A 25109-nucleotide genomic window follows, 5' to 3' on the forward strand; every position below is an offset into this window, starting at 1 on the left:
CTAACCATTGAAATAATCCAGGTTCAACTCCACGACGCTTAACGTTCTAATACCCACCGCAGCGCTGTGCGATCTGGAGTCCCGCTCCATACAAATCCCCAGGCTCTTGTAATCTTTCCAGGTGATCTGCACTAAGTGCAGGCGCTGTTGCAGGACTGTGACTGAGCTCCTCAAAAGTTGTTCAAAATGTCCACCTCTAAGTACCATTTCAGTGCAATGTACACGGTTTTTAACAAACTGCATGCCAGTAGTAAGAATTATTAGCGTTTCAAAGATTCGTAATTGGAAGGAAATATGAGTTTTTTTAAAAAAAAAAAAAAAAAAAAAAGGCGAATTAGTGAAGAGAAAGTGGTGTGAGTCACATGTTTCCGGTAGAATGGTGACCGCCTATTGGTTTTGCAATATTAACTTTTCAAGGAGATGATTACTCGGACATATTCAGATTGATTACCTCTGACTTCATAATCCACCGCAAGAGAAAGGTAACCATTTTTTTCGATTATTAAAAACGGGGCTGGGGCGGCAAAAAAAAACACACTCGCGCGCTTGTACGGACGGACGCACGTCAATTTGCCTGTAGATAACCAATCAAAATTATCTTCATGTCATTGCACCCGCCTACCGAGCCATCAAGGCTGGCATTTACTTTCGGTTATTCGTTTTTCATTTCTATTGCGGTTAGCGTATTATTTTTTATTTCTTTTAATCCCAAAATAAAAAAAATAATGCCAGTTTCTCTGGTTTGAATATTTCTGGCCTGAGGCTAAAAAAAAAGAAATATTCCGCAATTCGGGAGGGTGGCCTTATTTTAGATTTACGATAGGAAGCCGAGAAAACAAACTTCCGGTTTCAATTAGTCTTCCAAAATTCTGACTTTCTCTTAGACGTCGTAAAAATCGTGAAATTTTTCGATTTTGTGTTTCCACTGGAAGTCTCTCTCTAGGGGGCTTTTCAAGTACTAACAGTGATTTTCCCTAAAAATTCCCTGTGTGTACGTGGTGTCTGTGTTTGTTGTAGTGTGCAGTCAGTGAAGAAACTTATACGTAAACCAAAGATCGATGTGTTAAATTATCGATTTGTTGTTGTTGTTACATTTGAGAGCCAATCAGTAGGAAGTATCTCTAAACTGATTCGATTATTCATAACGATTTTCTCATATTATGAATGCTTGCTAGATCTTACTAAATTTAAGCGGAAGTTAGTAAAGCAGTGGAAGTAAACATCGTTGGATTAAGTGCATTCTACGATTAAATTAATTGTTACTTCACTTTATTTATTAGTTAAACGTTAAAAATAATAGATAATAATTAATCTAGTTTGTTAATATTTAATTTTAATGTAGTTTTCTTTAATTAAATTCTTAATATAGGCGAGCTACCCACAAAGTACTTTATTATTTAATTATAAAACTTCTTCACAAGTGATCGATTAAAGAGACTATATTCAATTAGAAATTAGCAATAAAGTTTATTATTACAAGTAGTTACTTATTGGTTATCAACTGATTGTAATTTCTTTTCTCGTAATGTTTTGTAGCAAAAAATCCTAATACAATTGGCTAATGCTTTCGTTTATCAAAAATAATAGAAAGTAGGGAAATGTATAATACAGATCTTCCATTTTATTACGTGGCCAAAGTGGGCGTGGTGTGACGTACAAGAGGGTAGGCGTGGTTTAATCAACTGTTCTCGGTAGTGATTGGCTCACCACCCAACCTACTTTTCACACTTCCATTCTTCACTGTGGTTGGCCAATTCTTTATTGTTAATTATTTCTATGAAAAATAAAAGTTTAATTTTTTTTACTAATTTTTTCCCCATAGGTATTTGATGAAGAATCAAATTGTGCAATAAAAACATGAAAAATAAAAGGGTTTTCTCGTTTAATGTCTTGTTTTCTATACTAATAATGTAAGGGTGAACAGAAAATAGGGAATAATGGTTATTTTCTTGAGAAGAACAGCTATTGTTCCTCGCCATTTTGCTGTTATTTATTTGCCTAGGGCTGTTATTTAAAGATTTAATGATTACTAGTCTGTTACCTTTTATTACAATCTAAGTTAAACTGGTGCTATACTTTGCTGAACAAATATTTTGAAAATGGCCATCGTAAGGAGTCTGTGACATCTAATAAATTCAAAAAAATATTAATGAAAAGTTAATGCAGTAAAATTACTTAAATGGTATCAATGAAGTATTAATGAAATGTTGGGTACTTGCTGATTTGTGTACCTTTTGGCGTTTAATCAACCCTTATACTTAACATTTTAAACTGTAAGTTTTTGTTAAGGAGATTTTTGTACCTTTTGGATAGATTCTTCTTTTTGTTCCTTAAGCTGAACAACTTCAAATGCCCCTAATAATAAATAAATATTAATATGTTTAGAATACTTAGGATGATTTAGGCCTGGTTTAGGAGGGGATAACAAGTTTTCATTAATGGTGCTGGACGCCCACGCACTTAAACCTTTGACTTCAACGTCACAAATTTCCCAGAAGTGATAGTTTTATGAGGCCAGATTAGTTTAACTAGAAATTCGCCAAGCTTAGTGGTTTCACTTATGGCAGTAGATGTCGCTTCAGCTCCTACCCTATACAGACTTGTATAATTACCCACGTTCAGGGGACTGTGACAGGCGACAGGGGGACTGTGTTCCCTCACAACACTCGCATGTCCTACTTACTTGCATGTTCTTCCTTTTTCCTGCGTTCTCCGTAATGCATTTTTGACGAGGTCTCTAATAGAAAGGTAACTAGACTAATGTTCCCACTAGCTTCACTCTAATTCCCTCATTTCTAAACACAAACTGTACAACTAATCTTTATCTAGTTTTTATTTATTTGAATAAGGGAATAAACGCTTTTTAACAGGATTTAAAAGGCCAACATGAAAGCCTAGCAAGAGGAAATGACTTCTCCGGTAGAAGAACTTTCGTAAGACTTGGAATTCGAACAACACATTTAACTTCCCACCCAACAGGACAACACAAGTGATAGAACCGTTACATTACACAGAAATTGCATTTTAGAGGGAATATAACTTCTCCCAGTTCTTAATCAAATTTTCTGGCAAAAAAGGTTTCAAATTAAAGTTCACGAATAAACAATTAGTACAGAAAAATAATCCACAGAGATTCTCTGTACATAATTAAGTATCTAACTGTTATAGTTAATTGAGCTCGAATTCATGTTAAGTTTCAGCTAAAACTTTAATTTTAGTTTTGTAAGCTAAATATACATTAGCTGTATTAGAATGCTGGAAATTTAGTTTAAACTACAACTAAATTAGTGAGGGAGAAGCTGTAGAAGAGCAGAGAGAAGACTCAATTCAGGTTTAATTTCTATTAACATAGCTAAAACTTTACCTTCCGCTGTAACATGTGTACGTGCCAGCGGGGCATAAATATGTGGAATAATTCTCATTCTGGAGGGGCCCCCTCCCGCTCACAATAATAGAAACAGGAAGTACGGCAGGCTAGCCAACTCAATTTACTCATTTTCGGGTAGTTTGTCAAAGTGTTCACTACAGATTTATGTAGTAATTATTATCGTATTTTCGGTCATGTTTAGAGGTCGAAAGTAACGGTACAGTAAAAGATTTTTAGTTAGAAAAAAAGGTTGCGAAAATTAAGGGAACTCTGAAACACCAATAACTGGAGCAAATCTAGAAAAAAAAGGGAAGTCTCCGTTCAGTGACTTCAGGCAAACGCGTAATCATCATATATTTATTGCTGCTCTTTGGAAAGGAAATGATACAATAAATTGAAAAGGCACTTCATGGACACTTTAGAAGGAAAGTCGGACTGACAGTTGTGGGATTAAATGCCTTTCTTGTTTAAAGCGGGATCTGGGAGCGTCGGAACATCTCTAGAAAGCCTGGATGTAGAAGAACATCCTGTCTTGGGAGGAATGAGGGATCGGACAAACAGATCTGATCGTTTATCTCCGCTCTAGTTCAAGAGCTTTCCCGGTAGTTCTCTTCACCTAGAAGACGGCTAACACTGAACATCTGGAAAGCTTCCGGGTTGTGGCGGAAGTTATACCCACAAGAATCGTTATCTTTATATGCCGACTACTCGCTCTATCTATGACTTTCAGCTGCCGATAGGCCTGGAAGATAACCAAGAATTTGAAGGGATTACACCCCTTCCATTGAGCGGTTTTTTTTCAAATATCTATGGAGGACTTTGGGTGGAAGGAGTGAGTTAGCATCAGTGAGCGGCTTTATCCCTAACTTCCGGGTTGCGCCGCTCTACCTAGTACTTTCCTACGGATCCAGTGAGAGTGTTTTCGTCACTTGCAGGGTTGTTTCGTCATACAATATGGATATCGATATTAATATATAATATCAGATTTAAACAGTGAAAAACTTTAGACCTCCAGCGACTTTTCTTGCGTATTCGAAAATCTAAAAACCTGCACGCTGTTCAGAAGTTCTTTCGAAAGATTTATGATGAAGGCCACACTTAGTCTGTTAGCGAGCTTAAGGGAAAATGCAAAATAAAAAGAAGAGAGAGACATTGTGGACAAGTTGAAGAAGGTTAATTTTATAAAAGGAGCGCTGGGCGGAAAGTAAAGTAGGAGACTGAAGTTTTTAAAAGGGGGAACTGGGGCGCCCCGGGGAGACATTACGCTGGAACGGGAACTCTCCTCTGGCAGCCAGGTCTGCCGCTCCTTCCTTACATCAGCCCTCTGGGGAGCTGTGCTGGGGGGGTTTAGTGCTTGACGGCAGCCGCTCTTCATGAAGTGATGATCTCCCTACAAACCACAGCCTGATGTATCTATCTAGGGCACCCCGCTCCACTTTCCGTTCCTCTGGCCGATATAGTACCTTGATAAGGCTTGACGCCATGATGCAGGGTGCCAACTTGACTTCCATCGCCTACATACTGCGTCAGAACTGTTAATGTTCATCTCATTGGGCGAACAAGAAGAATCTGATGTGAGAAACTCACACGACCGTCTCAGCCTTCAATTATCACACAAAAATGTTCCCTAGATCCAAGATATCGGTATTCGCTGGCTGTGTGAGCTCCTGTCATTATTATATTTATTAATTTCCACCAAATTACATCAATTTACATTCCACACAACATTCAAATTATGTACAAATATGTATTGACAGTAGCTAAACAACAAAAGAAGTTATAAACATCAGAAATTAAGAAAAGCGTCCTAACTTTTCAGGTAAACCATGGTTCCTAACCGTTTTTGAGGAAAGTCATTATACAATATATTTATTTCAATCCTCCACGATTCGTTCCCAACACGAGTGGGCCTAACTCCTGAGGGATTTTAGTTGTAGTAAATTTGATTACACCAATCGAAACAACATTAAATTTCCATTTAGATGTGATGACATTTTGTCTGTAAATATAAGGAGATGATACCGTTTGAGAATTAATGATATAATTTTCAGAAAATTTAATTACAAAATTGAACCCTCTCTTATAAACAATAGGCGTCGTTCATCTTATGGATATCTTCATGTTCTTTCCATTGTTGTAATTCAAATTTCTTCCGCTAAAACCAGCTGGAAGCTAAAGCGTCATTTCCGCAGATATGTTTGGATACTGTAATACGTCATTTATAATGGCTGTGTGAATACAAGTTACACATCCTCCTCATCTACATCTATGAATTAGACAAGTTGTAGCCAAAGAGATGAGAGTACTTCCAAGCGCCCCCGAACAAACAGCTAACTTCACTGTGAGGCGCTCCTCACTTGTGTCAAATATACGAAGTATCAAATTGGAACTTTATATAAGTTTTGCTTTATTGAGTTTGCTGAACCATACATAGACCAATTTAGCAATGCTAAAAACTCTTCGTCCATTTAAATAGAAGGAGGTGGCGAGAAATGGGAAGCTGAACAGGAGGTAATATGGCGGAAGTTAGAAGTTTGGTGGTAGAGAGGGGGGGGACTTGTTCCAACTAATTAAAAGCAACTCTTACACCACTTCCGGCCCTAACTAGCGGTCCTTGCGCACTTCCTTTTCTACCTCAGCTTCAGCAGGAAAACTTTAATGAAGGAAAAAATGTACAACAGGTAGGACAGGTGGTGAACTTTGGCCCTCCGAAGCGGAGCAGATTTCAACCACTTCTTTGCTCCTCATTATCACCCTATTATTTGCCCTACAGGATCCCCCCAAACTGTCAGGGTATGGATAATTTATATTTACTTCAAGCAAGTTTACTCCAGCAGTTTGCTGCAGCGCAAGACTAGCTTGGCCAACCATTTTTGCTTCCCTTTTTAGGCTCGCCGCGTTAACAGCTTCTTCTAACTTCCGCCTAATGTCCAGGCTTTGGAGTTAGTTATGACGTGAACCTCTACTTACTCAGTATTTTAGCATCATCTTTCATTAGCATCATAAAATAATAATATCCGACACAGATATTGCTAACTTTAAGGTTCCAGCAACACTTCTTTCGTATTCGAAAACCTAAAACCTAGGATACTGTTCATTAGAGTTCGTTCAAAAGATTTAACTGCAAAACATTCCACTGCCAGTTAAATCGTACAATATTCAGAAATGATACTTTTAAGGGAAGCCTAATCCCACAGCTTTGTAGATCTATAATATGTCTAATGAGTAATCAATGTTTATAGCCATTTTTGGGAACCACTTCCTGCGGAAATATCTCTGTGGAACAATACATTCAGTAAAGTGGTCCTTCCGATAGAGCGTTGCTCACATTAGATTCTGCTTGTTTGTTGTTCCAGTTCTTAGTTACTTTTCATTGTTTGCAGTAACTCCACAAATTAGAAATTTTCGTTTATTTTAGTCCGGAAGTGGCCTGTTATTATTCAATCTATTCAGACCAATATGTGGAGGGGGTTCCCGATAAAAACATAAAGCTAGAAAACACAGTCTACATAACCCTAATCATCATCTATTAAACTAGCAAAGATTTTCGTCTAGATATGTCAGAACTTTTTTCCCAATTTATGATTGCTTATAATATTGAAAAATTAATAAGATTGAATTAATAAAAAAGTGCACAAGAATGCAATTCACTTGAATTTACTTAAAGACGTAAGAACTGAAACTAACTTTGTCAGCAATTTTATTTTTCTAGCATTTATTGTTGACATCACAAATTATTTGTTATTATTATTTTTTTTAATTTCCTTATTATAATTTTTTTTTTAATTCTAAATTATTTGCATTTGTGACAAATTTTCTTTGGAATTACTGCAAACTAATAAATACGTTGTATCATTCTGTAAGACAGTAAAACCTTTACATTGCATAGAAATTAGAGACGTCACTGTCAAGGGGAGGCCAAAATACTCCTCCCCCTCGTGACGATATAAAATCAATTTTCCCGAAAACAAAGAAACTTTCAACTTTGAACCTGTCCTTATCCTGGGTGCTTTGTGTTTCAAAATTCTGAGAAACAGCTGATTGGTTTCTGAGAAATTGCTGGCAAAAATAATATCCTCCTGGGAAAACTTACTTCCTGTCTGTACGCGTTCCAAATTTAAGAACTCATTTGATCCAATACTGGGTGGTAGGGCCGTACAATGTGCTGACAGGGCGCTTAGAGTGATGCTTGACCGCGCTTAATGACCAGATGAGCTTTAAACTTTCTTTCAAAGAGAATGGGAATGGGAATGCTTGAGTACGGCTGTAGAGTCTCTCCCCGATTCTACAACATTGCGACCAAAATCCCTAAACTGGAACAACCAATGAATTTACGGAGATCATTCCTGTAAAATGTTCCTACAACTTCCTCTAAACGTTCAGGTTATAAATAGCGAGATATTTAGTTTACATTTGCCCGGGTGTCGTTTACCTGATTCATTTCTGTGTCAGCATATATCGGTACCTAATTAAATGTTTTTTCCTGCTCAGGTCTTTGAATTTGCTTTACATTAGGCTCTAATGAATTCAACCCTGAGATTACATCCTGGTTTTGGAATCCTTACTCTGGCACTACTTGTTGTTCGCTAATCTGGACTCCAGAATTCCTATGGCCTGGAAGATTGTGGCAAATTAGATTGTGAATGATTATGGAAGAGCCCATAGACTCCGTTTGCCTAGTTTAGGCCCCGCTACTACCCATATTCCGTTTTACTTGGAATGTATCAACAAATAATGGAAAGGAAACTAAGTCCAAATGCTATAACAACATGTAAATGGAACACACAAAACCTAGTTAATTGAGTGAATAATTATAGGTTTGAGGCTGATTGGCTGATTTATCGGAGGTAAGCTAGTTACTGAGCAGTCTGACATCGCTTTAAATACAAAGGGTCCTACAGAAAAAGTAGAAAACTACTTTGTTAGTTGGTTTAATTAACCGGTCTACGGTAGACTGGCGGTCTTCACGTAATTATTTAGTTTACAGTTCGCTTCTTCGTGTCTCGGTTATTTCTGGCCATTTTACCGTATTTTTAAATGAGAATATCGCCAGCTAAATTGTTAATTTAGGAACACGAGCTATGCGTCAAAACAGACTCCAAGTCGTTCTGGAAGTGGGTCTGATTTTTGGGGAGTCAAAAGAATTTAAAAGTAAAAAACATAAACGTGGTCAATAAACGTGGCACTTCCGGTTAAGAATTAGAATTCGTAAGTTCATTTATTAAACCTTAAGCTCGCTTAAAGTGTAAAAGAGATGGCATTCTACTTGCACTTAGATTTAAGTTCACCCACCCAACTCGACAATAAGTATCCAAAATCGAATTTACGTATTAAAATTTTTAAAATAAAAATTACAAAATTTGACCATCTATATTAATTGCATGTTCCGCCTGCAAACAGCGGAAATACCGAAAGGAAACTTTAGGCTGGAAAGGTCTGCAAAAGGTTGAAGAAATACTGAAGGGAGATCGAATCGACCGATCGACCATTCCTCCTACTCTTAACAAACCATAAAGCACGTACTTCCGTGGATTGCCCAGTTTAGAAAAATCTGTGACGATTGCAAGAACCGCCGGAAAGGATAAGTAAAAAAAGTGGCGGAAATATATAATTCTGTGGTTTTCTTTTAATGCCAGATAGTTTGGCTAGTCAAGTAGTTGAAGTTGTGGTTGAGGGCGCAACAACTGGAAATAGAAAAAACAATAATCATTACCAAAAAGTAAGAAAGAAAGAAAGAGGTAATTCTAAGAAGAAGGAAACTGGACAGCAGAGCGAGTGCAGACGGACCGGATGTCATTTACTGGTCCAACTATCTTCACTGTGAGCGAGCTCACTACACTATCTAGTAGCTGGCGACTCAACTACTCTGTTCTCTATTACACTCGTTCCTTACCTCTGCGAGAAGCAAGTGTAGTTTTTAGCAGATTTCAGAGTTTTTTTAAGTTTTCACTTTCCAAGAATACTTGTACTTTTTCTTCCAATAACAAGATTTTTGGTAAACAAATTGAATTTGGTCGAATTTCCCGTGGCAATTCCTTTAAAAGGACCTCAAGAGAGAGGAAGTGGGTATCCTCTCTGAAGAACCATTTCAGTGTATTGTACAACTCAGTTTGTTTTTATAATAAATGGCCGTTAATTGTCTAGTTTAAATTCCAAGTTCGTAAGAAATGCTGAAGCCACCCGAAGTCCCACATTTCTTAACGATCTAAGACTTTTTCGAAAATGCCTCCTAAATTTTGAATAATTTTTCTAGGCTTACTAAATTCTTTTTGGGCATTTTGAGATGTTACTGGATAAGTTAACCACTCGAGAATTGTAGCAAGAGTTCACAGCAGTAAATCGTGGATACCCCCTGCGGTGAGTTTCATGGAGTATTTTTCCCAAACTAGACCCTTTTTTAAACGCAAGTTTCCTCGATGGAAAATACATGTAGATATAAAACCAGCGTGATAAAGGAAGCAGTGAGTTCCTGATGGCCAGTATGTAAAACTCCAACACACACACACACACACACACGCGACAAAGTTTATGAGTAGTTTTTGCTGACGTCATGCAGATCAGCAAAGTGTGATAGTAAAATACCCAGTATAGTACGGTCGTATCCAGCGTATATTCTGGAAATTTAGCGTTTTATGGTTTTAACCAAACAGCTGGCTTGGTTGTTAGAGACTATGCCCACACACTGGACTGCAGTTTGCTTGGTTAACTTTGTAAAGTGAACAGTATTATAACCTTACCATAACAAATTAGAATTTAAGCCATTCTTACTTCATAAGAAAATAGTTTGGGAATGTTCAAGACATTTCTTTCTTTGTACTAAGATAGTTTTCTAAACTCAACTTAATCGATGTATCACTCAGTTTGAATAAAGTATAGAATAAAATGAGAGATAAACGAACACGTTAGGCCTATTAAGTCAATATAAAACACCTACGCAAATCATTTACGTAATTACATTCTCTGAAAGTATTTACAAAGTACATTTAATTTCCAAAGTAACTACTACCTATCCAATATTTGGTGTAATTGTACATAGTTTAGAACTTTCTCTATCAATAGTAATTACACTTTCACCATTCTGGATGATGATTACCTTTCGTTTTATAAAATCTCTTAGGAACACTTTCATGTTTTGAACTCATTATTAACACCAGAGCAGGAAATTATATGCAGTGGTAATTGTTGATGAGATTTTGGTAGCAGTGTACTTACCACACCCTCAATCATTAGCACATTGTGTAATCCACATTTAACGACATCTATTAACTAAGCCTATACACATTGACTTAATTGCAACTCGTTACTCTCAGTACTGGCAGTGGGAAATTGTCTATCTCGAATTATCACCCGTAAATAACTTTTTTGAGATTCCTGAGTCTAAATAAGTTTTTTTTTTTTGAAAACGAGAATGTATATTATTGTTTATCCTTGAGTTAAAAAATGGTAGCCTGGAAAATTGGTCCTTCAAAATTCCATAGGAGAGATGTAACGCGAGTTATGACGAGTTGACTCTCGCTATGTACGTCACTCATATCCACGGGGATACGTAAACTTTGAGGCATTTACAGCCATCTGTGATCAAGTTGGTCAACTAATTATCTATTTTAGGCTTGAGTTTCCTGCCACTGCAGAAGGGGTCGTTTGGCTGCAACAGTAAGAACTATCCTGTGGTCCAGAATGCGCTAGAAATTTAAAAAATAAAAAACAAGAGATAAATCCTAGAAAGAAGCTCTTTTTATTAGGAAATATTTTGAATGTTATTTATCAAATTATAAATTGCAATTAAAATCTTATTAGTTAATAATATTAAAGGGATATTTAATAGATCGGAGCAAACGTTGAATCATTTAGAATCTACCGAATTTCAGACAAGTATTGTTGGTTTTACTTTTAGGTAAGAGGGCTTTTATACGTCGAAAGACTACATTTGCCATTATCTGCTTATTATTAAAACTAGCTTAAGGTCAATCGCAAACGGTCCATATTATTATATATATCTTGAATGGGTACTGACTTAAGAGATAACTTTATAAGCTATACGGTTATCATGTGAAATTTCGGTACAGGTTATGTTGCTAGTAAGAAATTTGTATTTGAATTGGCGCGGCTTCATCTTACGACGAAGCCATGGCAAAAAATTAGTTATAGACTCATCAAGTAGTCCCTCTCCACGGAAATCTTTAGTAAAAGGCGAAAGATTTAAGCGTTTTGAAGAGAGACCAGAGTAGAGAACGTCAACAAGCGGCTCCACTGTATACAACCTACTACAATCAGACGTAACGGGAAGGAAACTGTCAAATAGATTGTTCGCACTTAACAGAATTTTATGATTGCCCAAATATGTGTTTTTAATATTTAATTTTCTTCATAAATTTGAGAAAAAAACTAATTATCATGAATTAGAAAATATAATTTCAGAAATCTGCGATAATAAAACAGATGGTAGGGTAAGTGAAAGTGTGCATTGCTAGGTAGCGCTAGTGAGGCAAACGTTTGAATATGCAACCTGGATGGACCGTGTAAGATGTATAACTACTTTGTTTAATTTTACTTCATAAGTAAATAATTATTTTATTTTAACGAAAACTGCACTCAAATATCGTAAATTACAAAAACTAAATTATAATGAGATAGTTTATCAATAAAGCTAATTTACTGTTGTTTTTTTTTCTGAGTGGCTACAGAATTTATTGTTGAAATACTTTGATAAATTATGGTTCGGGAACCATTAGTACCTTTAAATGAAGTTTTTTGAAATTTTTAAAAATAGAATTTAAAGATTGAGATGTTTTAGGAAAAATGTTTATCGCTGGAGCACTTACCAAATTGCACTGCCTCTCCTTCTTTCCGTTTCAACAGTTTGCTTCAACAGTTCATGCTGTGTCTATGCGATTATAAAATATGGATAAAAATTGTTCAACCGAAAATATTACTTTACTTAGTGGATATTAATAATGCCGAATATGTGTAAGTAAGAATATGGCCATTAATAAATCTAACGTCTAACAAGTATTTCTTTCTTTTAAGAAAATTAGGAATTTTCTGAGGAATGTAGAAATCTTACGCCTGTTTTGTTACTAGTTCATTTCCAGTTATTCGGCAGTTGTAGAGATTGCTCTGGGAAGCTTCATGCACTGCAGAACCTCTCGGCTGTGTTCTTCCAAATTGGAATTTTGGCACCCATATTCGATACTCATAAATATATAGTGGTTGGAACCGTACAATACACCGAAGGAACAACCTAGAGCAGAGTTTAACCTAAATTTATAATTTATACAAAACCCTGGAAACATTTTCGACATTTTCAACAGGAAAACAGGTTTAGTAGAATTGTACTTAAGGGTTAGGTGGTTGCTAACCCAAATATTAATTTGGACTTTATGTGAATCATCATATGCCTCATGCAGGTCGCAGTCAGACCGACCTACAGAGTGTAAAACTGACATAAGACCAATTTGTACATCAGATGATCTCAAAACTTGCATTTCTTTTGAAACTTAAAATAGAAACTCAACACGATTCCAAAACTACTGGTATTAGAAAGAGTTAAGAGGAACTAGAATTTAATTAATCTTTATTTGATTATTTTTTACTACTCTACACCATAACTTGTTAAAGTCTTCAGTAATTATCTTCCCGAGTATTTAAACGATTGCAGAAACAAATTAATATTAACAGACTGGAAGACGTTGTAGTTCACTTTCGCGTCCAGCTGCCGTCTTGCTACACTCTTGTCGATCTGAACTCGTCGGCTTTTCCAAATCTGTACAGAAATAATCACTGTAGCATTCCTTTATTGAAAGTTGAAACTGGCCGCCGGAAAATGTGCGAGTGGTCCACTGTGTGTACGTGATACTACAAATTGTTTGATTTGACGCCAAAGATTTGGGTTTGTGTGCGCGAATTTCAACATAGCCTGGCTGATTATCAACTACCCAACTCCAGTTTACGTCAGTCTGAGTGGCCTGTGATTTCCCTTTGATCGGTCGACCGAACTGTAAACAGTGACGCAGGTATATTTAAACTTGAGGTCTTTCTACAATCACCTCCTGTTCAGGCCTGCATACACACCCTCTCTTTCTCCTGCCTTCAGCAACGACCATTCTCTTCATTCACAGCTTCCTGTTCTGCAACGTAGTTTGACCTACTTGTCCTGAACCACTTTTCAAATTTTTTGAAGCAAGAGGACGAAATTGTAGAGGCAGATTTTCTGAATTGAATTTTCACCATAAAAGTAAATCAATTTTCTTAAAACTTGGTATCCTCACGAACTGCCTCAACTTTGTATCCGTACACTTTGTGAACACTCACACGACTTTTCTCTCATTGCTCTTTGCAGAAGAAGCCCCAAATATCTGCACTAGAGCTTGGTAAAGAGGTCAGCTACAGCCTGCCGATAATCCAGAACGATGCTGGCGACTATGATCAGAAGAGATCTGAGGATCTATAGATAGATCAGTCGTTAGTTACTGTTTGGTTTAAAGGCCCTGGGTTTTGGCCCTACATACGAGTAGGGTCTAACAGGTATTAGCTTCTGCCGTGAAACGATGCCATTGTTTAAGAGACAGGTTTTGGATTTATGATTGTAATTAATGGGTCCGCTAGCCAATTGTTCTGAATTTCATTTCCCTGGATGCCGGAAAGTCAAGGCGCTTTAGAACACCAGTATAGCCTTTCCAGAAGCTTTCAGTTCTTCTATTAAATCAAGGGTCAATAAGACTTATAAGACAAAGTTGTACTGCAGAAAGAAACGGTAATAAAGCTGATTTCAGTTGAGGAAAGTGAAACAGAAATAGTAACCTCAAATTTTATTATTCAGCAGAGTGAGGGCAATGAGATCTAATGCTGGTTAGAGCAGACTGGGACTCACGGACAGTATGCAAAGTAACGCCGCTAGGAATTGATTCAGTAACGAGTATCTGGCATGTATTTCACTTCTCACCGGTCCGGTCGTGCAAAGTAGCAAGCTCATGCCAAGCTTTTACTCAACACTTTTTAGTAACATTCAAGTCGCTTTTCCAACCAGTAGAAGTTTTACCCCACGCCCTTCGCCCAGTATTACCGTTCTATTTGCATGAACTTTAAATGTAATGTCATAAATGTAATATCATTAACATTTATAGTTAAAGGGATTGGCTACACTGTGAACTTGTACGTGCAGATCAGCTGTAACTCATCTCAATTGCAAGTTTGCTTCTGTCTGGGTAGTGTAACTTTACCCAATACTTAGTTCGTGTCTCTGTTACATATTTAAATTACATTTTCTAATTATATCCAACTTTATGTAAGTTCTAGATCTTTTTATGTGCTGGCAGTGAAAGTAATTTCCTACTTTTCTTTAGCTGTCTCAAAGCGAGAAAGTTCAAATATTATTTTTCCTTTAATTTCTACAGTGAAACCAGCAGTAACGTACGTATTCAATGCAGCCAGCCGCAAATGTAACTTATTGAGTCCATCTTTACTTTCTCACGTCAAGTCGAAATTGCTACTATATCATCGAAAATAGATTCGTGGAGATCCTCTAAAGATTGGATGTCTGGCGTATTCTGTTGGCTCTATAAGTATCTCAAGAACTATAGGAAATAGACGAGAAGGAAGATGTTTGACCCGGTCATTAATGAAAACAATCTGCACACTCACTCGACCTTCTCTTGCTGTTACTCTTAAGGGTTCTACCTCTCCCAACTAGCACATATCCTCAGACCTGATCGACCCAGGGAGGAGTTATCAGGTTTTCGCACATTTCTGAATATTGGCTCAACGATTTTTTTTTTCTCTTTGCAAAATATTCGTGACTTCTCAGGTAATCGCAACATTAAGTAACAGTTAATACAAGGTTCCATCACCTATACTAAATTAAGGGCGCTAAGTTCAAAGCTCGAATTTCGTGTTGTGGTAGACACTTCAATTAGGTCAAAAGCGGACACCAGAAACCACTCAAACGCTCTTCTTAAAACGTGTTTTTTTTGTATTGCTGCAGGTCTGGGAAATTCGATTAAATTAAGTAGGCAGTTAAGCTTTGTCTTTAGAGTGTCATTCTGGTACAATGTACGTTGCTACCTAATGTGTACTTCTTTGAAGCAGTTTCAGTGCGTTTCTAAGATCGAGTTCTTAGGGAACTCAACCGGAAGAACCTTTCTGCTCACTTGATTGTTCCTATTTTTTTAGTTTTTCTCGGAAGTGGCTCCTAGGTTTTTCAGTAAACTTCCTGCAGCCATTGAATACATAGATTTATAGTTTTTACTTTCATTACCTTTCTAGCTCTTGGCATATAACTTGGTGAGGATATGTGCTAGTAGGGAGAGGTAGAACCCTTAAGAGTAACAGCAAGAGAAGGTCGAGTGAGTGTGCAGATTGTTTTCATTAATGACCGGGTCAAACATCTTCCTTCTCGGCTATTTCCTGCAGGCATACTCTGGGAGGCTGAGTACTTACAACGGCACCATTACGTCATTAAAAATTTCAGAGCGCATCTTACTAATTAGTTATGAGTACTTCATACCCTGGTAGTTCTTTTCTTTAAAAAGGACCTACCTCATTAGATGCTCATTATCTCGGTTGACTAGAAAAAAAGTTCCTTCAAAAGCTCCACCTGTACCATACTGCAAATGTTTGTAGCACCCTCCGCACTGGTGCTGTTCAGAGTGCTGTCAATGGTTCAAAATCGAGTGTACACCAGATATACATGATTTACGAAAACAATGTGTCTAGTGCAAGCTTTGTGGTGCGGAGAGGTATAAAAACAAAAAGTTGCAGAAGGCCGATTATGGCGCATTCTCATTCGATATGGAGCACTTTTCGCATTCGACGGAGAGAAGAAACCTTTATCTGACAGTCACGATCGATTCTCTTGCAGTGTGCTCCTCTAATCCTTTTGTTCCGTCAGGCAATTCGTGAGAAGTTGCAAGCGGTTTGGAATTGAGATAGTGGGCCTACTTTAGTTGCTTTGCGCATGTGCGGAAACAAAACTTTAAAAGAAACTTTTTTAAAGAGACCTGCAAAGTGAATATATTTGTCCTGAATTTCCGGTCAATCTCAGTTACTACAATAAATTGATTGCACTACATTTTTCACAACATACTCCAAGATAATTGATTTTCAGAACGGAATCCGACGGATTTTGACGTAAGGTAGATGGACTGCTCCCCACTTCATCACATCTTAGCTCAGCCAACATTGAACTTGCCCTTATTTTCTCCTATTCTATTGGCCATTCAGTGAAACAATTCCAGCAAGTTGTTTTAATCAAAGCCTTCTTACGTCATCCTCTGGAGTTAACTAAGTGGAATATTACATGTGAGATTTCGTTTGTGAGTACCTATCTTTACAAAACCCACAAACATGTCTGTCGCCGATCAAAATACGGTTCGTGGCGCGGTCACACACAGTTGAATAGTTTATTAAAGTTTTCTGACCATCAAGTATGAGGTACAAAAATATTCCATTGATATAAATGTAAACATGTTCTATACATACTCGTGTTACAAACATAAATCTAGAAGAACATTGAATAGTATGTCGGAAGAAAGGTAGTTTACATATTTATGCAACAAGAACAGACCACATGCGGATTAATGGAAGGGATTTGTATACAAAAGTAGGTTTAATATAAATATTTAAATTCGTTCTGAGAGAATGTTGTAGAGTCTGCTATTCGGAGTTTTCTTTTTAAGTGAAATGGCCGAGGATTATGCCACACATGCGTGCAGAAACAACACTCTGGAGTCCAGGCGACTGTTGTTTTTGTCATTACCGCAGTGTTGAATTTACACTTCCGACAGTTCGTCTGTCTGACAGAATTATTAATACTGTCAACTTTCTTACGCACCTAACCTTTCTTCCTCGCTGTGCTGGTTACTAATTCGTCTCCATTTCCTCAAAAGTGCTGCCTGCAACCTGATCTCACACAGAGCTTTACATCCATTAATCCGTTTCCATAATTAAATAATGAGAATCAATTACTAATCTTAATTTCAAAATTTACAGAAAATCGGTGCTACTTAATGAAATAGATTTTCACTATTTTGAGATTTTTTAATTTAATTTAAACTTCAATGACTAATAAATAAAATAAAGATCTTTGACTCTTTTTCTAAACATTTTTACTGGAAAGTTTCGATGAATAGTACTTCAGGTAGTGAGGATGATCAGATTCTCTTTGGCCTTTGCATAATTTAGGGTCCTCTTTGTTGAATGGAGGTTTGTGCTGCTAAAATTTGGAGTTCCCCAACTGGAGGTTCATTTCTGCACAGAGGATGGTTCACTTTGACTGGCAGCATTTATACTCTCTGGAAAAACAATAAAATTAGAAATTTACTAGCTTCTGTGGTCGATAAGGTATAACATTCATCTTGATCTTGAAAGGAAAGAGTTGGAAATCTATTTAGTCTTTCTTTATCATATTTACAGACCGATTGAGAGGTTTTAGAGCTGTTTTCCTTTAATCATACGCTAGAGCCTGTGTTCATCGATTTAGATTGATAAGTGCAAATAACATCATTCCGATATACTCCATTGGGAAGGCTCCTCCATTTTCTTGACAATCTATTCATTACTTTCTTGTTCCAGGGCAAATCTATTTAACAAAAAATTTGTGTGAACACTCCAGAAAAAAGTAATTGTAAAACAAACAGTTTAATGAAAGTGTTGGATCAGATTTCGAGAAAATTTTCCGTTTGGGGTATTTTCTTCGAACTCAGAATTTTATCAATTTAATTATTTATTCCTCCTCAATATTATAAAAGTGACTATTACCTTAAATGCACTTTACCAAGATCCTCTCTCTGAGGCAATTTTCTTCACTTAATAGATTTTCTAGGGAAATTGTTTCCACAAAAAAAAGTTGTTCGCCTGAGCGATTTTCGAGATCTCTGAAAAGTGAAAAATCCTTTTTTTCAGGAGTTTACTAGTTTTGGGTGATAAAGTTTTACGGTAAGTGACTTTCAGCTTCCAAAGCGATACTCCTGCGATTTTTAGATAATGAAATAATTATAAACAACAAGCCAACTTGTAAAATCCACTTTTTTTGGTACAGAAGTCCTTAAAACCAATATTTCCGTTGTAAACTCAAAAACAGAAAACTACGAACGATAATAGAAAGCGATAAATGGTAACACTGTAACCTTGCTGAGGTTATGTCTGACAGAGAATAGTATGTCATAACCTATCAGGTTGTTAGTGAAACAGTATAGGCCACCCAATGAAGCTAGCATGTTAGGCGGCCCTACAAATTTATCCAAATTAAAAGCGACAATGGCAGACTCCATTCGGCCACAGTTCTCTCTCTGTAATTACGGTCGACTGTGCGTTTCTCATCAACAGTTTTAATCTATTTTGGTGGTGTTCAGCACTAATTGTTCACACATTGGTTGGGTTACACAATTTGTATTGAGGGGTCGATCTTTTCTTGTAACTTCGTCACTGACACATAATTTAATTAAGTGTCTTCAGATTCTTTTTTCAGTGTTGTCGTACGAGAAAACTAATTTTTTTTTGTTACACATTAATGCAATGCAGAAAGCGGCTTAAAGCAAACAATGTATTGTTCTCCTCTACCATAATTGCTAGCAATTCTGTAAAAATGGTCAAGTTAAAAAAAATATATATATATATTCTGTTTCAGCGGAGATGTTAGTTTCTGGAGAATTCTTGATTCAGAACGAACCATTCAATGAAGTCTTGTACAACAGTTCCTCTCCAGAATATAACCGGCTGGCTACAAGAATAGCCACTCAGGTAAATCCACAATAATGTACATAATTCTACTTTGCGTGGTATAGTTGCTCAGTTTGCATAATATTCAGATTTAATTTTATATTTTACGCTACTAGTTTCAAAACTTAAAAGTAAAAATAAATTTGCAAAATTTGAACAGATTCACTCGCATATTTCACAAAACTTATTTATACTTTACACGTTATTTTTATAACTAGAGTAGCTAATTTCATGAAAATAACTCTGGAACACTCGTACGACTAAGTGACTTTTAAAAATCTAAACCCTAAGATCGCAGCAAGATCAAATTTGGTGTTTAGAATGGGTTCTAGGAAGGTTAGGTTAGGTTACCCTCTAAGGCTGGAAACATAGTGGAGCGGCGAGCAAAGCGGCGCTGATAGCGAAGAGCGAAGCGGCGAAATCAAACACAAGTAAACATATGGGACCGCGCATAGTGGCGAGCAAAGCGAAGATAGAGCAACTCTATCTATTTCTAGTTTTTGTTTTTGCCGCTTCGCTCTTCGCTATCAGCGCCGCTTTGCTCGCCGCTCCACTATGTTTCCAGCCTAAAGCAACTTGTTCCCGATCTCCCTCCATTGTCCGATCCTGAAATTACTCTGGCTTACATTCAAATGCCGCGTTACATCCACCTATATAGAAAATAATATTCAATTTTTAATCCCTTTCCCTAACTTACCGATGGATATATGAATAACAGCTGAGGAGCCTGTTGTACGTGGTGCCTATTGGGCACAGATTATTTCAGAATTATCAGTCGAATTAATTTCTAAGGGTGCGTTCCACTAAGTTACCACAACGATCAAAACATACCTTCAGGCGTTCCACGACCGCGGTCGTTGTGGTCGTGGCGAAAACGTCACTAATGACGTCACTATTTTCGCCACACCGACCACAACGCCCCACCTTAAGAGCTGGGTCGAAGTGGGCGTTCAGAGTTGGCACAATTTTTAAAACAAAATATGGCGACCGAAAAAATTATCTCATGTAAATGAAAGTATTATTTCATGTAAATAATAGAATGTGTTTCTCGAAAGTCTACAAAAAATAAATAAATAATTACTTATCCCTTTACATACTAAATCACTGAATAACACAAAATCATTTACCTGAAATAACTTTTAAATTCTTCATCTGAATAAAGATCAATTACACTGATAGCTAATAATACGTGGCCTAAGTTTTCGCTTTTATCATTGCGATTTTGTAAAATTGCATTCCATTCTTCATCGGAACTAGATAAAGAACTTTCTAAAGCATTATTAATAAATATCCAACTGTTGCCACAAAAGACATTTTAATTTTATTTAAACGTAAATTTTATAAATACTCCACTAAAATGTAAAATAAAAAATTGAATTATATGTATATTTTCAATATAAGTCAACTTTACCAATAATTAATAAAGTTTATGATAACTGCTTATAAACGGGGTTAAAATTAAAAAACAACCTCTTCAAGCTTCTGACTAATTTTCGAGGCCGCCATTTGTAATGTTTACATGAACGGTTAAAACGCCCACAGTCCATTCCACTTGGGTTTTCGATCGCAACGCTCGCTAGCAAGTGGAACGGCCAAAATCGCGGTCGTGAGCGTGGTCGTTGTGGTCGCTTAGTGGAACGCACCCTAAGTCATCAGGAATAAAGCGCGTAAAGGTTACCTAAAGCCTATTTCAATAATTGCTACATTTATTGAACTCTAGTTTTTTTTTTTTTTCAGCTGGAATCTCTGTTTGATCGATCTTTGGTATTATCCGAACTACGCCGTGCTTCGGTGACCAGTTTTGGACCAGGGCCTGGACTGCACGTCACCTGTTCTCTAGTCTTGCAGCCAGACCGAAGTTTAACAATTAGGAAGATTGGTTTGGCTTTTCTCGCAGGATTGAACCACACTCACGGCCGCTTGTGGCTGGGTCCATATGTGGTGGATGTCAGATCTATTGGATTTCAAGGTAACTAAAGATACTCACGCAAACTCTTATTGCAGTCTAAACAAAATTGGTGATGAGTGATGAAACGTTTAGTATGAAATTTGAAAAACTCAACGAAACGGAAATATAGAAATTTCCTTCAGATGATTTTTTAAATTCATTAAAAGCACTTTAATACTATGAAAATGCTCTTATTTCTTACTCGGCTTTATTGGTGGCTACTCGAGATTTTATTTCCTTGAGAACTGATCAAAACATCAGCGGTACTAGGAAAATGTTTAAAAAATTAACAGGTCAATGTGAGTTGGCTAGACTCCCTTTCGAAGTTTCTTTCTCTTTTGAGATACTCGACTCATACTCAAGAGATAACTTGACATTTCTTTTTTTTTCTATTAGCTAAAAAACACTTTTATAGAAGCGTGAAACCGCCTATTCTGACCAACACTCGTTTAGGTTTAATTCATGAAAACTGATTAAAAGAAAGTTCTAGGATGTCACGTTTACCTCAAATTACAGAGAACTTATAAATTAACATCTATGAATTAGTAAAACTTCTAAGTTTGAACAAATATTGGGAATAGTAGCATGTGTAATAACTGCACAGTGTTCACGCAAAAGGTTTGATTTTTTTATTGAGAGGAACTATCTCTTAGAAATGGATGATAAAATCGTAAAAACCTACCAAGACAGAGGATAATATTTCTGAGTAAACGAAATAATAATATTATGTTTGAAGGGAATAAGGAAACCATTACAGCGGAGAGTTTTGTGCTCGCACAAGTGTGACCAGCGAGTCTGTTGAAGCATGAAACAGATGGCTTGAGAAGATCCGACAATCTGCGGCCAGGGTACTACCTTCAACACTCCAATAATTCTAGCTGAATGGCACTTGTTTTCAATCCAGCGGATGTGCTGGTCACCTAGAAAAATGTATTTGCTGTTTTATTGAACTCTACCGTCAGAGAAAACAAAAAATAAGAAATACTTGTTTACATTTTATGAAATAGTAAATATTGATCCAAAAGGGAAAATGCCAGCTCTATAAATAGCTAGTAACATTGGCTAGTTTTAGATATTCGCAGAACTTTTTAATTATAGCGTTCTGGAATTCATTTAGTGGGAAGTATGTTTCATACTGGCTGACGGATAGAAAGCATACCTTATTTAAAGAATTGCATTCAATAATGGAAGTAACAATCTGCAAACTGGCATGACGAAGCCGTCTGCCAAGAACGCGAATAACAAAAGAAAATAAAACATTGGAATCATTCCAGCTGAACAGTTATACTAGGAAAATGTGATTGGGTCCGCACTGATGGATAGTGCCCTGGGTGTCTAAGTGTAGCGATTGTCAGAAACTTCTGAGGTGGATATCAAAATCTCTATTTTCCAGGCGCGGCTTAACGCCCAACTACCAATTAGGTTTCGTGAACTAGGGCTGAAGCCCATATTTTACTACTGACATTTGTTCCAAACAAATAAGAAGTAGCTACACGCGAAATTCGAACTGGGAGCCCCCATTTACGAATCCAACTTCATTAATAAAACTTCAAATAAAATCATTTAACATTTCTACCAATTTGTAGACTAATTACTTTTTTTTATTTGCAAACTTTATTGGCTACAAAGTCTGAATTTCTTAGTATTAGTGAATAAAGTTTTGACAGAGCTCCGGTGCGAAACATAAAAAACTACAGAGAGTTTTGTAATACGAGTCTCGTAATAAGATAATATCTTATTATTCAACAGAGATGTACAGAAATAATTAGTATTTACAAATTAGAATTTAAAAAACCGACTAAATTTAAACTTCTATATCTCAATAACTATTGTTACTAGAACATTGCAATTCATATCAGTCATAGAGCTAACTTTTCTCCACAATTTGGTAAAGGAATCATTGAGTTCTGATGAATAGAAAGAGAGATATAGAGGTTTGAAATTTGCGGACTAGTAAGCCGGAAGAAAGAAAAATTTGTTTCAACTGCCAAAGTTTGACCCCGTATCCATTATAATTTAACGAAATAAAAACGTATTATTTGCAATAGCGAGCAGAGAGGAAGTATCCTGGTCACAATGGTCAGATTGGAGTTCCTGTTCACCGTTGGCAATGACGGATGTCATCCAGCACCGACGAAAACGAGCCACGATAATGATGAAGACTCGTCGTAGGGTATGTCTATCTCTGGATGGTCTTAAATTGAACAGACTAGAACCATGTCAAGCTTTGGATCACAGCGGTCCCGGAGATGTACAGGTAAGTGATACTGTGCTATAAATGTTTCTTACAATGCAGATAATAAGTTACTATAAGTTAATTTTTTGATTCCATAATTTATAGATGGAAATGTGCAAAGAAGAGGAAATGAAAATAGATTTTCTTGAAGTGCACAATGCTGTGACAGAAAAATCAACGATTCCAACTACTGCACTTACGACCACCTCTACGCAACAGGTCACAACAACTATAACTACGAGTTCTCCAGTAAATTTAGCCCAAATTGAAAATATAACCAGTACGCAATCTCAACTGAAATATGAAACTACTAATGTTACATCTCAGGAAGATTTAATACAGAATCTGACTCTTAATAAAGGTACGAATATTTGTCTAAATTGAAGTGAATTTTTTGACAAAATTCTTTTTTTATATGATGTGCAAGGGATTTGTTACCAAGAAGGAATCCCACCCTAGTTGTGATTGGAGGTGAGCAAATGGAGCCACTTTCGGAATCTCTAGAGAAGGTATTGGGAAACATTAGTAGACCTTAGCATCAGAAGAAGTGTTACCCTTAAATGCCTGCAGTCAGTTTATCCCTGATTTTTCGTATTCAGGAGAACTCCAATCCGTTTCCTTGAAAACTCAAAAAAGAAAATCTGTCTTATTACAATACTTCCTTCTTATTCGAGTAAGAGAATGTAAAAAGATTATTGAAAAGCAGGTCTGTAACGAATAATAGTAATGTTTATTATGATTTGGTGAGTCAAAGTAATTATTTTTACTAATTGCCGTACAGAAATACGAGTATGTTCACCGTAAGGTTAAATTGTCACTACGTGCTTTTAAAATTTTATTTTAGCCCGCTTACTGACGAAGCTAACCAAGACTAATCCGACGAAAATTAAAAGCGGGTTTGTATGCTTCGTATACAACTATTTCTTATCAAACTTAACCTAGTTCATAATTGCTGATTCTTAATTTATTCCTCCTTCTCAGTATATGGGATACATTTAAAAAAATAAATAAATAAGAAATATTACTTCTGATCACTTAAAATCATTTTAAAAAAATGTCCCAATAGAGCCCGAAGAGCTATCCAAGAAGTCTTGTGTTGTCTGCAGTGATGATGAAGTGTGTGTCGCCTTGGAAGGTGATCAAGTCCCCTACTGCAGATCTATCTTGGACAAGGCAGATCCTACAGGTTGTGGAGGATTGTGCAAGCTTGACGTGGAAATCTGTCACCGACTGACTCATAACGCCTTCAGGTAAGCTGGGAAAAGTAATTCTGACGTGATACTGCACCGAGATTTCCTCTTACCAGAATTTGCTTTATTTACAACCTTTTAAATATTTGCATTTTGCTTTAATAGTATAATAAAGAACCATTGGAGCTTTTAAGAAATGAGAATGTGTACTAACGATGCTTAGTGTTCGTAAAATAACTAAGTTGCCTTTCCACTTGGAAAAATTTCATTATTCATTGAAATTTAGCCATTTTTACTTGTTCATGTCGTCCATATATTTACTGTCCTAGAGACATCTTTATAGTTTTGGGGATATTTACCTTTCTCCGAACGAAGTTCTGGATCTACCACTGCAAGGATAACCTAAATTTGGTTGGTTAACTTCCATGCAACCTAATCTAAACCACACCATTCAAGTCACACTATTAAGTTCTAAACTTCTATACTAAATTAGTATGAAAGAAATTAACGTTGATGTTTTTTGCAGATGTATAGACGATTCTAAGTGTTTAGACACAGAATGGCAGTGCGGTAATTTTTTGTGTATTCCCTTGATCAAACGTTGCGATGGACATTTCAATTGTTACGATCACACAGACGAACATAATTGTGGTA

The 25109-nt window shown here is 36.6% G+C and overlaps 1 protein-coding gene, 1 long non-coding RNA gene and 1 other non-coding gene across 3 annotated transcripts in view; 1 reads left to right on the forward strand and 2 right to left on the reverse strand.

Moving 5' to 3' along the window:
- The window catches only part of LOC141458800 (uncharacterized), a 197305-nt gene that overhangs the window by 167704 nt on the left and 4492 nt on the right, over positions 1-25109 (forward strand). The window contains exons 4-9 of the mRNA XM_074137268.1: positions 18990-19102; positions 20819-21050; positions 23078-23286; positions 23371-23626; positions 24332-24515; positions 24982-25106. Of these exons, the coding sequence (XP_073993369.1) occupies positions 18990-19102; positions 20819-21050; positions 23078-23286; positions 23371-23626; positions 24332-24515; positions 24982-25106 (1119 nt within the window). The remainder of the gene's footprint in view (positions 1-18989; positions 19103-20818; positions 21051-23077; positions 23287-23370; positions 23627-24331; positions 24516-24981; positions 25107-25109) is intronic.
- Positions 11475-11595, reverse strand: LOC141459042 (U5 spliceosomal RNA). The gene has a single exon (XR_012461371.1). It is a non-coding gene; the product is annotated as a U5 spliceosomal RNA (small nuclear RNA).
- LOC141458808 (uncharacterized) lies at positions 16959-18514 on the reverse strand. The gene is made up of 3 exons (XR_012461188.1): positions 18122-18514; positions 17779-17942; positions 16959-17655 (listed from the first exon to the last, which is right to left on the reverse strand). It is a non-coding gene; the product is annotated as an uncharacterized lncRNA (long non-coding RNA).

This window comes from Rhodnius prolixus, unplaced genomic scaffold (genome assembly GCF_049639745.1).
Source record: "Rhodnius prolixus isolate KJV_2025 unplaced genomic scaffold, Rpr scaffold_5, whole genome shotgun sequence".
Taxonomy (NCBI): domain Eukaryota; kingdom Metazoa; phylum Arthropoda; class Insecta; order Hemiptera; family Reduviidae; genus Rhodnius; species Rhodnius prolixus.